Here is a 17323-nt window from a genome sequence, read left to right on the forward strand (position 1 = left end):
CCATTACTGCGTTGAGATGCCCAGGTATCAACGAGGCTCCGTTCTAATACAGTTGGTACCCTAACTGCAAACCTTAATACACCGAAGGGCACGGTTTCGCCTGACACCCCGGCGTTAGGGGGTCTCTAATAAGTAGGAGACCGCTACTTGGATAACCTTTGGTCGGTCACAGTTCCCCAACTAAACACTTCCAGGGTGTTGAGTGTGGAAACTGTGACCTTAAGCCCCCGCATCGCGCCAAGATTGTTATCCCTGGCGGGGGACCAGAGACCAGATACTTCAACCTCCGACAAGCTACAAATCCGAAACCAAACTCATGTTTTATGTCATGTCAGCTACTTTAGTTGTTGTCGTAATTTCGGCTTTGTACTTTTCAAGTACATCTGCCAATGGGTACACTCCACCTTCTCTGTAAAGAGACCGAACATTCCAGGTGGAGATAAGCAGATAATGGTCCTTAAAACTTTTGCAGGGGTCGTCAACTTTAGAAGGTTTTGTTTTCTTTGTTTTTTATAGTATGTTGTAGTGAACATGCGGCACATATACGGGGCAATCATGAATATTTCCCTCGGAATTTTCCGCACGGAAAATAATTTTAAAAATTTAAATCAATATTTTGAACCGTTGAAAACAACTATAATCGCTTAATTATGGAAAATAATTGCCGAATAGACACAAATTTCCCCATTTTGGACATAAATATGGAAATAAAAAATTTGAAAATAGGGAAAGAGAACAAATTCCGCACGGAATTTTTATTCATGATTGCCCTGATTAGCTCACTCCATTTAACGGGTGTTAAAGGTGACACCACGTTGAGCGGCGACTTGTAAGGCTGCCCATTGAAGTTTTGGAATACTAGCTTAACTATCTATCAGCTGTTTATCCTCTCTAGTGCGGGATTTACTATGGCTTGCTGAAGGCAGGTCAACGTCATGATCCGCGCAACCTGGAAAGGGCACGCCTGGCAGTTCACCCAAAGTCTCTAGGCCACGAACCGTCGCTCCTAAACTGAACTAAATGGGAATGATACTTGTAGAAAAAGTGACATCGGGTGCCTACATGGTTTGCTATAGCTAATCGAAACAAAAACAGAAGAATTTTCTTTTGTTAAATTATTGTATTGTTTTATTTAGTTTATTACTAAAGTTATAATAAATTGTTTTGTTACATATAATAGAAATTATGTATTGGGTGTTATTTTTTGACGATTAATTCAATTAAGCATTTCTTGTAATATATAATTCATTTTTTCATATTTTTAGCAAAATGCTTAATTTTGTTCGTTATAAAATTCAACCAAATTCTTATTCATGAAAAAGCTTCCATTTTGTTGCAATGGAAAATTTATTTAAAAAAATAAAAAATATTCTTTAACTAAAAATGAAGGATTTTGTGTGTATGTCGATCTCTCAACTTAAATCAAATCTGCAACATTCATTGGCATTTCATCGATTTGTGTTGAATAGTACTGTTCAATATCACGCAAAATACGAATATCATCTGATTTAACGAAATTGATAGCAACACCCTTGCGTCCAAAACGACCCGAACGACCAATACGATGAATATACAATTCACGATTATTGGGCAAATCGTAATTGATGACCAATGAAACTTGTTGCACGTCAATGCCACGAGCCCATACATCGGTGGTAATAAGGACACGCGATTGACCGGCACGGAATTCTTTCATAATTTCATCACGTTCCTTTTGCGGCATATCACCGTGCATAGAGCTCACTGTGAAATTGGCTTCACGCATTTTTTCTGTCAACCAATCGACCTTACGTTTTGTATTGCAGAAAATGACAGCTTGGGTAATTGTGAGGGTATCATATAAATCGCACAGTGTATCGAATTTCCATTCTTCACGTTCGACAGCAACGAAGAATTGTTTAATTCCTTCCAATGTCAATTCATCACTGGAAAATAAAAAGAAAAGACAATTAGTTAAGAAAGTTAATTATTTTAAAATAACATTCCTGACCCCTTCCTTGTCTTTATAAGGAATTTTATTCTTTTCGCACGAATTGTTAATTTTTGTAGATCGATTTACTTGCTTTAGCGCAAATGTAGATATATGGAACGGATATACGAAAAATTAGATATGTATGTCTTCTGGGGGCTGAGCTATGGAGGCCTAAATTATTACGAATATAGACGAACGAACAAAAATTAGTTACAAAAACTAGGGATGAGTGTCCCTTAAATATAAAGTTATACATAATCCAGACTTATAGATAAATAGCCAGTCCAAGAGTAGTGCTAACAAGAAAACTCTGTGATAGCTCAAAAAAAGTCCTCAACCTCATTGTTGTTGAACTCAGGAAAATTGCAAAACGGTACGGTTACTGACAAAGGTGGACAGAGCGATTTTAGTTCTGCTACAGAACAAAACATGGGGTACCCACCGAGAGACGAGGATATCCAGTCGGGATTTTGGTAAAAGATAGTCCGGCGGAACAAAGCAGAAGGTTGTTAGCCCTCTTAGAACACACGGTGGCCCTGAGTCTTAGTCGGGGAGGTGGTCCTGCTGAGGTCAAGAACAATTTAACTGATGACGAAATCAAATTGTTAGTAGTCCCAGCGACTGCAATCGTCGTTAAGATCCGCGCCCCATCGGGCGCTGAAGAAAGACTTCCTGTTTAGGATGCAGTGGAAGAAAAAAAATCGACCGACAAATTATTTGAGAATCTTCCCATGTTGTTGTTGTAGCAGCATAGAAACCAACGTAGAATCATAGGTTAGTTTTAAGCTGGTTTGGCAGCCGCTGGCCGAAACACTATTGTTTCGGTAAGAAAGAAAAAGAATCCGCTGCCGTGGGATTGCATATTCTCAATGCCTCAACTAGTGTCGTAAATATGACGGCTAGGAACGAAAGTCTTATCTTGGGAAGTTCGTCGGCAAGGACCCTCGTCCATCACAGGAGAAGGTTAGATTTTATAAGCATTAGTCACATGATGATGAGCAAATTCGAAAGGAGGTACCCTCAATTGCTCAAGAGAAAACCAGATCAGAAAAAACTCTCCCTCATTCCGATGTCCACAGAGAGCAAATTAAAAGCAAAATCGACTCCATGTAGTGCGATGTTAGTTTGATTCATCCATTCAATCACACAGTGTTACAACCATTAACTAGGTCAAGCCACCCCTTCATTTGACTAGTAGAACAGCGCTATCAGGATAAGAAAAGCCAATTTGGCACAATGAACCAAGATGTAAGGGCTACATCCGAGATATGCCTATGTCCGTATTTTTATATCCCCTAACCTCTGAATTCCAATAATCAATGAATGTAAAGTATTTTTTGTCACTTACCGTTTGACCAATATTCTTATGGGATCTGTCATAAATTTCGATGTCATCTCTAGAATTTCATGTGGCAGAGTGGCAGATATTAAGACCACTTGCGTTGCTGGTGGCAGATAACGATAAACATCATAGATTTGTTCTTTGAAGCCTTTATTCAACATTTCATCAGCTTCGTCCAAGACCAACATTTTAATAGCACGAGTACGTAAAACTCTCCTCTTGATCATATCGAATACACGACCTGGAGTACCACTAACAATGTGTTGACCATAATCCAGCTTACGTATATCTTCTCCCAAATTTGTACCACCAATACAAACATGACACTGGACATTCATTAAATCACCCAAAGCGAGAATAACTTTTTGAATTTGTACGGCCAATTCACGAGTAGGCGACAGACATAGAACCTGCGTTTCGCGCAGTGATGTGTCGAGACTCTGTAATATGGATATGGAAAATGTTGCCGTTTTACCGGTACCAGATTGAGCCTGTGCAATAACATCACGCCCCTTGACAATTGGTTTAATACTACGTTGTTGGATAGCAGAGGGTTTTTCAAAACCTACAAAAAAAAAATACAGTAATTATTAATTGTTTAAATGATGCGATGACACCACACATGTTTCATACCATAAGCATAAATGCCTCTGAGTAATTCCTCTTTGAGGTTCATAGCATTGAAACTGGGTATGACCTCCACATCTTCACTGGTCTCAAATTCCACATTTGATAAATCCTCCGCTGTGGGTGCTCCTTTACGTGACATATTTGCAGTTTTGTTGTTACTTATAGCAAAACTGATCGATTCCTCGTTTCTTTTCTTATTTTAAGTTAATTTTTTCGTTTCAAGAACAAAAACAATATGAAGCCACGAAAGAAAGTTGTATTTTAGAAAAAAATTAATACAATGCGGTTACCAGAGTTGCCATGTAAATAGAAAGTAAGAAAATTTGGCAACGCATTGTCAAACGTACGAATGAGAGTTGTATTGAGTTAAGAGTACAGAGTTCTCAGGGAACGCGATGCAAAATATTAAACTGAAACTGAAAAAATTAGAAGACAAAGGCGGCGGAAACGTTCCCCAATTTATCCCTATTTCAAAGTAGAACTATTAGATTATTATCAATTTCTAGTTATCCCTGGCCAATAAAGGCGCGATTGAACAGAAAACATAATAAACATGCAGGCCGTTATTACACTGTTGGACATTGATAGCCTGTTTATAGCTGTGTTCCTTTACTTACCTGAGGTTACCATTTTTACCATTTGTTACCATATTTAACCTGCAAAGCGTTCCTTAACTCCGAAAAGTGGCAAAACTGGAAGCAATTTTTAAGAGAGTGAGAGTGGAGAGAGAGCGAAAATGGCTTTATCTTCTACCACAGGCTACCAGCAAAATTTCTGCAGGTAAAAAATGGCAGAACTGATTTTTCGACTTTTGTTTGACGATTATTTCACAATGAAAAAGAAAATGGACGAAAAACAGACGAAAAAGTCGAACGCTAACAAAACTAAATTAAAAACTGTGAAATAAAAGACGAAAATTGATTTTTTTATATTTCTTTTTGACATTGCTGCCTGTTCTACCATTTTTCCGTTCCTTTACTTTTCTGGTAAAAATGTTCATGAGAGAGCAATTTTGAGCATGGTTTAATAAAGGCCTGCGTACATAAGCTGCTCTGCCTGATTGCTTTGCTTTTCTGCTTCATTTTTGACATAATAAAAATAAAAGAATAAAGAAGGCCGAGGAAATTTCGAACTGGGTTGCACTTTTCTTTTTTATTCTTTTATCAGAAGTAAGCAAGGTAAGCAGGCAAGGCAGCTTATGTACGCAGGACTTAAGAAAGGTTAGCCAAAGCTTTATGTCAATTTAAATTTTTCATTCGAGCATTCCTAAAACTTCAAAACAATATACACAAACTGTGTATGTGTGTGTGGTGTTTGAATAATATGTCAAACAGTTTTAAAAAGAATCGAATTCAATGATTTTTAAAATTATTTTTGGAACACTTGTATGGAAATAATTCGTCAGGTTATCATTGAAACAAACATTTTATCATATCCACAACTTGATTATGCGGAGAAACATTGGTCCTTCATTCATTTTTCGCGATTTTTATAAAATGCTCAAAATTGGTGTTATGAACAAACCCACTTGTTGCTTAATTTTGAAGTTTTAGGAATTCAGGAAAAACAAGGGTTCTATTGATTTTTTTCATTTAAATCTACCTCTTTACTTATACCCTGGTTACACTATTGAAGGTTAACCCACTGGGTTTATGCCCGTAATTTCTAGCCCTAGGTAACTGGGTAGGTAGCTACATATTAGTTATCTTTACCTACGCGATTGGTAATTTCTACGTGCCATTTACCGAGGCGTGTAAATTTTGAAAACATGTGGTAACATTGGTGATTTTCATTCATGATTTCGTAAAAACATTGCCACATATAAGTGTTTTACAATTTTTAACACATTGGCAACGATCAACCAGGCAAAATCCTTGGTGTAAGTAACACGGCCGTTTTCGACCCGCTAACGTTACCTATGGATCGAAGTTATGAAATTTTGCTTACACGGGGGATATCTATGAACTCATAGATAACTAAGCGTAGAAATTACGGGCATTAATAGATCCAGTGGGTTAATCTTTGCTGGTTACACTTTTCGAGGATATAAACTGTCAGCTGATGATTGTTTACGTATACATACAAAATAACTAAAAAAGTCGTGTGTTACACTTTTACAATTTCTCGTATGAGATATCGTCCCCTTTTGCTCATATTAGCATGGTTTAATAATAAAGGTTAGGTAAAGCTTCCTGTCAATTTAAATTTTTTTCTTTCGACTGTTCCTAAAACGTCAAAACAATATACACAATCTTTGTATGTGTGTGTGATGTTTGAATAATATGCCAACAATTTTAAAAACAATCGAATTCAATGATTTTCAAAATTGGTTTTAGAACATTTGTATGGAAGAAATCCTTCAGCTTATTATTGAAACAAACATTTTATCATATCCACAACTCGATTATGTGGAGAAACCGTGGCCCTTCATTCATTTTGGCGTTTTTTATAAAATGCTCAAAATTGGTATTTTGTAAACAAACCCACTTGTTGCCTTTTTGTTTACTAATTTTGAAGTTTTATGAATTCAGGAAAACAAGGGTTCTATAGATTTTTTTTTTCATTTAAATCTACCTCTTTACTTATACCATGCATATTAGTATATTTTACACACAGGGATACAGTTTTGTATCATGGCATCAAGCGTATTTTTTGTTAAAAAAGTGCCTTATGAAAAAAAAAAATAATTTTATGATTTTCAAATAACTTTGGGATTTACTAACTCCATAAAATCTCATGCGACCAATCGTAAACGTGTAAAACACGACAAACTCTGTTGCAAAAACAGATGCAACTTTTGGTACTTTTTGAGTAGAGTTGGATTTTTTTGCACAAATACCGGATACAACACTGTATTTTTGGTGGATTTGTGCCGGATTTAAAATAAACCCAGTCGTGAGGGGATTTAATTTTTGTATGGCAAATCTGGTCATATTTGACCAGATTAAGCAATAAATCCTCATGAAGTGGGTTAACCAGGCAAAAAGCTGTAGTGTAACCGTGCTATTATACCATGATTTTGAGCAATTTTGACATTTTTCTCTTTTAGTCTATGGTCAGACTAACACAATTTCAACATGGCGACGTCAAGTTTATAGGCGAGGGGTATGAAGTAGTGAAACCCATGTACATGGTTTTCTGTGTTTGTTGTGTTGCCTCTTCTTGTTGTTCGTTGCAAGATTTTTTCTTCCATTTTTATTTTCTCAAGCAAACGTTAAGAACAAAACAAGCATAAAAAGATTTAATAAAAACATTAAAGTAATAAAATAGTGAAAATTTAACTATGTATTAATATTAATTTAATTATAAATGTTAATTATTTTGTGCCATGGTTTAATAAGAAAGGTTAGCCAAAGCTTTATGTCAATCTAAATTTTTTCATTCGAGTATGCCTAAAACTTCAAAACAATAGGTGTGTCTTTTTACGTAATAATTTGTAATAATTATTACGAAATTTTACTAAATGCTGTCTTTTTACACAAAAGTTCAGTAAAAGAGAGCGAAGTGAGAGAACAATTTTGAAAGTTGCTTGCTGAGAAATTGCTAAAAGTTGCTGAAAGAATTTTTCCCAGCAACATTTAGCAAGTTCGATCAGCTGTTTTTTAATCATCTGCTAATGGTCAGCTGCTCAATGTTTACCTTATTTTTGTGGAAAAATACTATAAATATTAAGATTCGGCTATATTTATTGATTATTTTATTAATATATTAATTATTTTTTATTTATTTTGCTTAAAACTGAAGAACTTTTTCATTGCTTTGGAGTTAGTTTTTCTTTCATGCATTGGCACCAATGTTTTTGTTTTGGTTATCAACTGTTATCTTGCTAAAGTTTACTAAATGCTGTCTTTTTACTTTTTTCTCTATTTTCGTATCAAAGAGTAAAATCTCTCTTACTCTCTGAAAAGAAGTTACTGAATAATTATTACTGAAAAAGTAAAAAGACACAACTAATATAAACAAACTGTGTATGTGTGTGTGGTGTTTGAATAATATGCCAAACAATTTTAAAAACTATCGAATTCAATGATTTTTAAAATTGTTTTTAGACCATTTGTATGGAAGAAATTGGTGAGATTTGCATTGAAACAATCAGTTTATCATATTCACAACTCGATAATGTGGAGAAAACTTAACTCTTCATTCATTTTTCGCGTTTTTTATAAAATACTCAAAAAATACATTGTAAACAAACCCACTTGTTGCTTTTATTTTGAAGTTTTAGGAATTCAAGAAAAACAAGGGTTCTATAGATTTTTTTCGTTTAAATCTACCTCTTTACTTATACCATGATTTTGTGCTGTTTTTAGTTTATGTTTGTTTTGTTTTTATTGGTATGAGAGACACAACAAACGCGAATGGTAAAATAAAGAGGACACGAAAAAAATCTGAAATTTCACATTAACGTGTGTGGACACTAACGAAACTTGAAAAGAAATTTTAACGAAATTCGTTTCAAGAAACCTTGCTAGTCTGACCATCGACTTACCACTCTTACCATTAAAAAAGTAAAGGAACAAAGCTTATATTATAGCCATTGCCGGGATCATGGTACAATAATTCATAGGTAGGCCAGGTATGAGAATCGCCAAAAAATACAACCCTGTCGCTATGGCTTAAAACGTCAAAATTGTTTTGATGAATGATAACGGATGAGTATACAAAGAAGAAGAAGAACGAAATGTTGAAATGAAAACAAAACAGAGTTGAATTTTTTGATCAATAATAAATATCAACTCTGCATGTCAACACGGTTTTGACAGATTAAGCCATAACATAAAAAATTGTAATCAGCTGTTAGCTGTAGCCTACCTAAGAATTATTGTACCATGGCCGGGATAATCTTATTTAGTCGATGGTCAGACTAGCACGATTTCAACATGGCGACGTCAAGTTTATAGGTTCCGGTCCACACTAGAGTGATTTCATTGAAATATTTGCATGAAATTATGCGTCTCTAGATCGACTTCCATAGTAGAGTAAAATAATAAAATTGCTGTAGTGGGGAATTCGATTTAAGAACGCCTAATATCATGAACTTTTCTAATGAAATTCACGCTAGTGTGGACCGGGACTAGGCGAGGGGTATGAAGTAGTGAAACCCATGTACATGGTTTTCTGTGTTTGTTGTGTTGCCTCTTCTTGTTATTCATTGCAAGGTCTTTTTTCCATTTTCTCTCATTCTTATTTTCTCAAGCAAACGTTAGTCTCGGGCCACACTAGAGTAATTTCAATGAAATTTTGACATGAAACTTTGCCTTTTTTGAGAAAAACACATAATTTCAAGAAACCAGTGTACACGGTTTCATGTGTTCTGCAATTTTGCTTTGTTGCAATATTCGTATGAAACAAACATACCGTTTTATTTTACATTTTCTTTTACTTTCATGTCAAAATTTCAGTGAAATTACTCTTAGTGTGGCCCGGGACTTAACAACAAAATATTTAATAAAAAACATTTAATTAATGAAATAGTGAAAGTGTAACTATTAATATTAATTTAATAATTAATGTTAATTATTTTGTGTTGTTTTTTTGGTTTTATTAGTATGAGAAACACAACAAACGCGAGTGGTAAAATAAAGAGGACACGCAAAAATCTTAAATTTCATGTTAACGTGTGTGAACACTAACGAAACTTGAATACAAACTTTAACGAAATTGGTTTCAAGAAACTTGCTAGTCTGACCATCGACTTAGGAGGATTCATTTGACATATACCCAATTAAATCGGCATTTGAAACCCAGTGGGTTTATTAAATCCTCTTATAGTATGGTTACACTAGAGTTTTTTGCCGGGTTAACCCACTTCGAGAGGATTTATTTGACGTTTGCGCTATGGAATTGACATTTGAAATCCAAAGCCACTGAGTTAATCCGGTTAAGTGTAATGCCAAGTTTACACTTGCGCTCCAAAATCCAGTGGATTTCACGAAATCCTAAAATACACCTCGGTGTTTACACTCATTTTTTTGTTGATTTCAAGCATATCACAATGATCAAGGTAGATGCATATGCGCAGCTGATATAACATGAATTTTCAAAACAAGTTGTTGTAAAATTAATTAATCATTAAAAATACACGACAATATAGAACTTTACAACTTTTTTTGGAAAATTATTGTAAAATTATTTATATATCGTATTAATTGTGTATAGTGCTAACAAATAAAAAAATAAAAATATTATTATATCGTTGAGACATCATAACAATAAATTTTGATAGATAAAAGTTGTGCTCAGAACCTGCATAATACTACAAGCATGTTCATTGGCATCAAATATGATAGCTGACACGTTGATTTTGACATTTATGCTGGAGTTTTTGCAATTTCCGTCATTTTTCCGTTCCCGTATTTTTTAGAAATTTGTATGGAGAAGCAATTTTTGACAATTCGCTCTTTTTTCTAACATTACCATTAAAAAAGTACAGGAACACAAATAAAAATAGCATTGTAACAAAGTAATTTAATATTTTTTCACATTGTTTACAAATTTTGATACTAAAATTTTTTGTTGCAGCAATTGACCATCTACCTTGTTTATTGTAATACGTGAAAAGTGTTGCAACTTTTGGTACTTTTTTAGGCAAAAACAGGGTTGTATATCATGTGTACTGTGATTTCGCTGAAATCACGAAATGAGATGATTTCATTTTTGTATGCGAAATCATGATAATTTTTGCTTGATTTCGCGCGAAATCACGAAACGCCTTCGAAATCACGAAACGACGACGAATGTAAACTAAGCATAACCGGGGTATTATACACTCCGGTTCATCTGAATAGAACCAACCAATTTTGTCTACAAATACCGTTATATCTAACGATAGGAGAGGAATTGGAAATTATATTTCTGTGGACATGTAGAGTATATAGTAGCCGATATTTTCAATACATATCCTGTTTCACATATGAGTTATAACGGTACTTTTTACTCACTTTATGAAAAAATGTCAAAATATTGGCATGTTTTAATGGTTCACCAGGATAGAACCACCATAAAAATTTGCACAAATCCTTTGTCAGATGTGGAAAACTTTTACAAAAAACTACTTATAATTAAAAATAAAGACCGTGAGTGTTGATTATCAATAAATATTTGGAAAAAATTTTGTGTTAGGGTCTTGGAATATGATGAAAATCGAAGCTTAGAGCTCAAAAAGGATTCTTATGAAGAAATCGATAGAAACAATTTGAAAAGTCAAAATTGTATATTGTATTGGGTTCAAAATGTTCAAGTCTACAACAAAAGTACAAAAAAGTCACATTTGATAGCTTTATAAGCCCGAAACAAAAGAAATATGGTAAAGATAATTCAAATTTCTGACTTTTCAATTCAATGATTGATATTTTTTCTGAGAAAAATGAATGAAAATCGAGAGGTTCCACGCAGTTTCGTTGGCTGTAGACATCTACAGCTCCGAAAAATATCAAAACTCCCACCGCTGAACCCTTTATGTCAACACCAAGGGCTTTGATTTAGAAGATATTGCGTAGCGTAAAATGCACAGGAACAAAGGTGCTCTTTCTTGTGTTATAATGGATCAGAAATATTTTTTCGGTACAGAAACCATGAGTAAACTTCAAAACCATCAAAATTAAGTACTTTTCTTCCGATAAAATCAACCTCTGGATGTGCCTATCACTAAGTTGTTTATGCACATAAAACGTTTTGGGATCGTTTGAAATTTCAAGGCCTTGATGGTGACATGAAGCTTTCAGCGATTGGATTTTCTTTATTTTTTGGATCTGTAGATGTCCACAGCCTACGAAACTGCGTGGAATCCATCCATTTTCAATCATTTTCCTCAGAAAAAATATCAATCATTGAATTGAAAAGTCAGAAATTTGAATTATCTTTACCATATTTCTTTTGTTTCGGGCTTATAAAGCTATCAAATGTGACTTTTTTGTACTTTTGTTGTAGACTTGAACATTTTGAACCCAATTCAATATACAATTTTGACTTTTCAAATTGTTTCTATCGATTTCTTCATAAGAATCCTTTTTGAGCTCTAAGCTTCGATTTTCATCATATTCCAAGACCTTAACACAACATTTTTTCCCAATATTTATTTATAATCAACACTCACGGTTTTTAATTTTTATTATAAGTAGTTTTTTGTAAAAGTTTTCCACATCTGACAAAGGATTTGTGCAAATTCTTATGGTGGTTCTATCCTGGTGAACCATTAAAACATGCCAATATTTTGACATTTATTCATAAAGTGAGTAAAAAGTACCGTTATAACGCATATGTGAAACATGTTAGGTATTGAAAATATAGGCTACAATATACTCTACATGTCCACAAAAATATTATGTTCAATTCCTCTCCTATCGTTAGATATAACGGTATTTGTACGCAAAATTCGTTGGTTCTATTCAGATGAACCGGAGTGTATGTAAAGGCACTATAATACCTCGTTTATACGGCGTTTATATTATAGTTTTTTGCAGGGTTAACCTTCTTTATGAGGATTTGTTTGAAGTATATACAATGGAAATGACATTTGAAACCCAGACCCACTGGGTTAACCTTGTTATATATAAACGGCCTATTAGACTATGCTTGGTTTAGCAAATCTAGTGGATATAAGTGGTCATTTTCATACGATATATGACAAATTAATTTAAATAATACATTTCATTATATGGTCTGTTCCTTTACTTTTGAAAATGGTAAAACCGGCAAAAGTAGTAAAAATTGTAAACTGCTCCCATATGAGCTTTGTTCCAGTACTTTTTAATAGTAAAACTCGTAAAAGAGAGAAAGAGATTGTTTTCAAACGAAAGTTTTTTCGAATAGTTCGGGAACGCAAAAATGGAAAAAACGTCAAAAAAGCTGGAACAAATGTCAAAGTCAACGTACCCGCCTATCAGACGCCGGCAACCATGTTACTATAGCTCTCTTCCTTTACGTGCAAAGTCAACGTACCCGCCAATCAGACGCCGGCAACCATGTTACTATAGCTCTCTTCCTTTACGTGCAAGAATCTTTAAGTTTTACAACTTTTTACTCGAAAAGCGTTCCTTTACTTCTGACAGCATACAATTCATATGAGAGCAGTTCATAACTTTTGCTACTTTTGCCGGTTTTACCATTTTCAAAAGTAAAGGAACAGACCATATATTACACGCTCAAATTTTTCTAGTAAAAAGTTTTTAAAGAGAGCGTCATTCAGCTCCATTTTTGTTTAAAGAGATATCAACATTTTACAACTTGGTTTGGTTTGGTTTTAGGACGCGCAGCTACCGTTGTTGGCAGCTACTTCACTCGGAGACCTTGAGGTCCATTGTGATCATCCTTAAAGAAACTGTGTGTTGTGGTTGGGCTATATGTGATGATGATAGATGCTGTACTATTGCGGATTTGTTGTGAAGTTGAGTATGTAGGTGATGCTGTGAAGATGGGTGTGAGTTTATAGGTTGTGATGGTGGATGTAAGTTTATAATTGTAGAGTGGTTTTGATGGGTTGGATATGATGATGATGGATGCTGATTTATAAGATGGGTGTTGAAAGTGGTGACTGGTTTGTTCTGAAGTAATATGATTTGGTTGGTCTATTTCCGGTTTGTTGATGTAAAGTGGTTTGGTGTGATTGGTGCGATGAGTAATGTATATGGATGCGCGGCTGCTGTGATTTGTGACAAAGATGATGATGTAGTGGATGTGATGTGGGTGTGTTGCCGCTGAGGGTGTTGTTCAGTGTTGAGCCGATTTCTATCCCCATGTGTGAAGGAGAAAGAAAAACAATGATTAATTAGTTTTGTTTGCCAGCCATGTGAGATTTTTGGCAAATTGGTACAAGTAGATGTCGGAGAAGAAAGTCAGAGTATTTATCTCATATCTACCGAAGAATCGATGTCTCCTCGTGAGTAACGAGGGGCACCTACATAGTAGATGTTCGACCGTCTCTGTTTCTTCTGGATCTTGACATAGCCTACAGTAGTCTACACTACTGTTGTCCCATCTAGAAGTTAGGGACCTGACCATGTTGTGTCCGGTAATGAGACCTACAGTGATCTTTATCCCTAACTTATTTAGTGAGAAAAGAGAGTTTGTTCTATGCTGAGAATAGCTGGGCCAGATTGCCTTGGATACCTTACAGCCAGTTTCCATTTGCCATCTTTGCCCCGCCTTCTCAAGGAAGTAACCTCGATGTTTCCGGATGTAGTAGCACTTTGGTGGTCTGATAGATGACTCGACTGGTAAGTCAGTCGACTGAGAGCCACCCCGTGCTAGTTCATCCGCCACTTCGTTTCCCTTTATATCACTGTGTCCTGGAACCCAGCTAAGATCAACGAAGTCGCGTACTTCAAGCAGAGCGTTTTTGCAATCGAGGATAGCTTTTGAGTTTATGGTCCATAACTTGAGAGCCTTAAGGGCCGCTTGACTATCGACAAAAATAGTCACCGGTCCTTTCAGGACACTCTCAAGTTCTTTGATCATCTCCGCTGCTTTCCTAATTGCAAAAATTTCTGCCTGAGATTATTATCGTTGAGTTTGAAGGATTGCTTAATTTGTGGGTTTTCGCAGAAGACCCCGGCACCTGTGCCATCCTCCATCTTTGAACCGTCTGTGTAGATGGCCAGACCGTCAAGAGGAGGGCTACCACTAGACCAGGCATCTCTGCTTGGGATTATGACGTTAATTTGGTTGAAATTGAGTGCAGTGGGTATATAATCACTGATGTGATCGGGTCCACTGGACTCAAGTAAATCATTGAAGGGGAAGAGGACCTTTGCATGTCTAAATCGTGAACACTGCCACATACCTGCCTCTCTAAGCCTGAAAGCCGTTCTCGCCGCCTGAAAGTTGATAGTGATGTCCAGAGGTTGGAGATCCAGTATCACATTCAGGGCGGCTTGAGGTGTATTTCTAATGGCACCAGAGGTTAGCAGAGATGCGGCTCTTTGAACACTAGATAATTTGGACAGAAGTGCACTGTTCCCGAGTGCATGCCACCAGACAAGCCCTCCATAGGTAAGAATTGGGAGAACCACGGTATCATACAACCAGTGTATGATCTTTGGTTTGAGACCCCAACTTTTACCAATGGAGTTCTTACAGGAATAGAGTGCCATAAACCCCTTTTAACCCTCTCCTCAGTATTCCTTTTCCAATTTAAGCGTTGGTCCAGGATAACACCGAGGTATTTGGCTTCCGTTGAGAGTTTTAGGGCAACACCATCCAGCTCTGGTAGCGGGAAATCGGGAATTTTGCGCTTCTTCGTGTAGAGTACGAGCTCGGTCTTCGTTGGATTCACACCAAGTCCATTCACAAGAATTTCGTTTATTACAAGGAGCCAGAGGAGGGGTGATAAAACTCCTCCTTGAGGCGTACCCCTGCAAACCTTTTTCCTTACGGAACTCTCTCCTAGATGGGAGTTGATGATTCTGCTCTTCAGCATTTCATCAACCCACCTAACAAGGATAGAGGAAACTCCTGCGTTAGTGAGCGAATTATGAATGGATTCCAGCTTCACATTGTTGAAGGCTCCCTCTATATCGAGGAAGGCTGCAAGTGTGAAGCACGAACCCTCCATATTCCTCTCAATATATCCAACCACCTCATGTAAGGCGGTGTCCACCGACTTGCCTTTAATAAAGGCGTTAGCATAAAATACAACTCTATTTTGGCCGAAAATTCTTCAAGATGTCAAAATTTTTGTTTACGTTTTCATACAATTTATTCACAATAACAAAAAGAAATTTCAGATTGAAATCACGACACTGGAGTTTTACGCCACTTTATAATTTTATCAGAAATAATTCAAGCTTGAGCTTTATTCCTTTACTTTTTTAATAGTAAAAGTAGCAAAAGAGAGAGCCAAAATTGATCTCACGAAATAAGTTTTGCACAAAAGTAAAGGAACGGAAAAATAGCTGATATGGCAGCAATGTCAAAAAACAAACATGGCTGCTTAGTCCCGGTCCACACTAGCGTGAATTTCATTAAAACATTTCATGAAATTAGGCGTTCTTAAATCGAATTCCCCACTACAGCAATTTTATGATTTTACTTTACTATGAAAGTCGATCTAGAGACGCATAATTTCATGCAATTTTTTCAAAGAAATCACTCTAGTGTGGACCGGGACTTAAAAAAAATAACAAAAAACAAAATAAATATCTGTTTTTTTTTATTTTTTAAATTTTTGTTTTAATTTTTTATTATTAATATTATTTTATTTCTTATAAATTTGCTTTAACAGTGCGCGTTGTTTTATTTTTTTCTTTTGCCTTAATTGTCAAATAAATGTCAAATCAGCAGTTTCACAAATTTTCCACTTTTTACACAACAAAATTTGTCGAGCAGAAAGTAGTAAATTTTGAATGAAAATCGTCAATTTCTTTTTGTTTTCCGTTTACATATTTGGTTTTAGTTTTGTTGCATACCAGTCCCGTTGTCTTTTTTGTTATTTGAAATAGTTTTGTTTTCATTTGTTCAAAAATGTCCATGTTTGCAGTCTACGAAAATTACCAGACAGTGCCGAGGCAACTAGACAAATGTTTGTATGTATTAGTAAATTAGAGTTGTATTTGCAGACAGTCTGTCTTGTGTAAGCGCCAAGTAAGTTGTATGTTCTTCCGGCTTTAGGTCAAAAGTCAAAGCATACGAAAATCGTGTTTCAGCACACATTCAGCCGCATAGAGATGCGGCAACTTATGCTTGGTTTACATTCGACGTCGTTTCGTGATTTCGAAGGCGTTTCGTGATTTCGCGCTGAATCAAGCAAAATTTATCATGATTTCGCATACAAAAATGAAATCATCTCATTTCGTGATTTCAGCGAAATCAACATCGAAATCACAGTATACATGACATACAACCCTGTTTTTGCCCAAAAAAAAGTACCAAAAGTTGCAACACTTTTCACGTATTACAATAAACAAGGTAGATGGTTAATTGCTGCAACAAACATTTTTAGTATCAAAATTTGTAAACAATGTGAAAAAAATATTAAATTAAATACTGGTACTTTTTTATTTGTGATGTTAGATAAAATAACGAATTGTCAAAAATTGCGTCCCCATTCAAAATTTCTTAAAAAATACAGGAACGAAAAAATGACGGAAGTTGCAAAAACTCCAGCAGAAATGTCAAAATCAGGATTTTGCAGGTTCGGAACACAACTTTTATCTATCAAAATTTATTATTACGATGAAATAATTTTTTATTTTTTCATTTGTTAGTACTATAGACAATAAATACGATATATAGATATTTTTACGATAATTTTCGAAATAAAGTTGTAAAGTTCTACATTGTCGTATATTTTTGATGCATAAATCAGTTTACAACAACTTTTTTGAAAAATTCATGTTCGGTCAGCTGTGCATATGCATCTACCTTGATTATTGTGTAATGTT

General features: G+C 35.3%; 1 protein-coding gene across 1 annotated transcript; it reads right to left on the reverse strand.

Moving 5' to 3' along the window:
• Nucleotides 1-1100: 1100 nt before the first annotated feature.
• Nucleotides 1101-4318, reverse strand: LOC141388972 (eukaryotic initiation factor 4A-III). The gene is made up of 3 exons (XM_073959891.1): nucleotides 3948-4318; nucleotides 3321-3879; nucleotides 1101-1925 (listed from the first exon to the last, which is right to left on the reverse strand). Exons 1-3 carry the CDS (start codon nucleotides 4081-4083, stop codon nucleotides 1418-1420), a joined length of 1203 nt encoding a protein of 400 aa, XP_073815992.1. The 5' UTR covers nucleotides 4084-4318; the 3' UTR covers nucleotides 1101-1417.
• Between the last annotated feature and the right edge of the window lie 13005 nt (nucleotides 4319-17323).

This window comes from Musca autumnalis, unplaced genomic scaffold, assembly GCF_047663935.1.
Source record: "Musca autumnalis isolate F117 unplaced genomic scaffold, ASM4766393v1 scaffold_1, whole genome shotgun sequence".
In the NCBI taxonomy this organism is placed as follows: domain Eukaryota; kingdom Metazoa; phylum Arthropoda; class Insecta; order Diptera; family Muscidae; genus Musca; species Musca autumnalis.

What these genes read in the sequence shown, in the direction of transcription:
- LOC141388972 (XM_073959891.1), bottom strand. Translation starts at nt 4,083, where the DNA reads ATGTCACGTAAAGGAGCACCCACAGCGGAGGATTTATCAAATGTGGAA. An exon ending in CAGAGGCATTTATGCTTATG is followed by an intron (nt 3,880 to 3,947) that starts GTATGAAACATG and finishes TTTTTTTTGTAG; the next exon opens with GTTTTGAAAAACCCTCTGCT. An exon ending in ATAAGAATATTGGTCAAACG is followed by an intron (nt 1,926 to 3,320) that starts GTAAGTGACAAA and finishes TTTATTTTCCAG; the next exon opens with TGATGAATTGACATTGGAAG.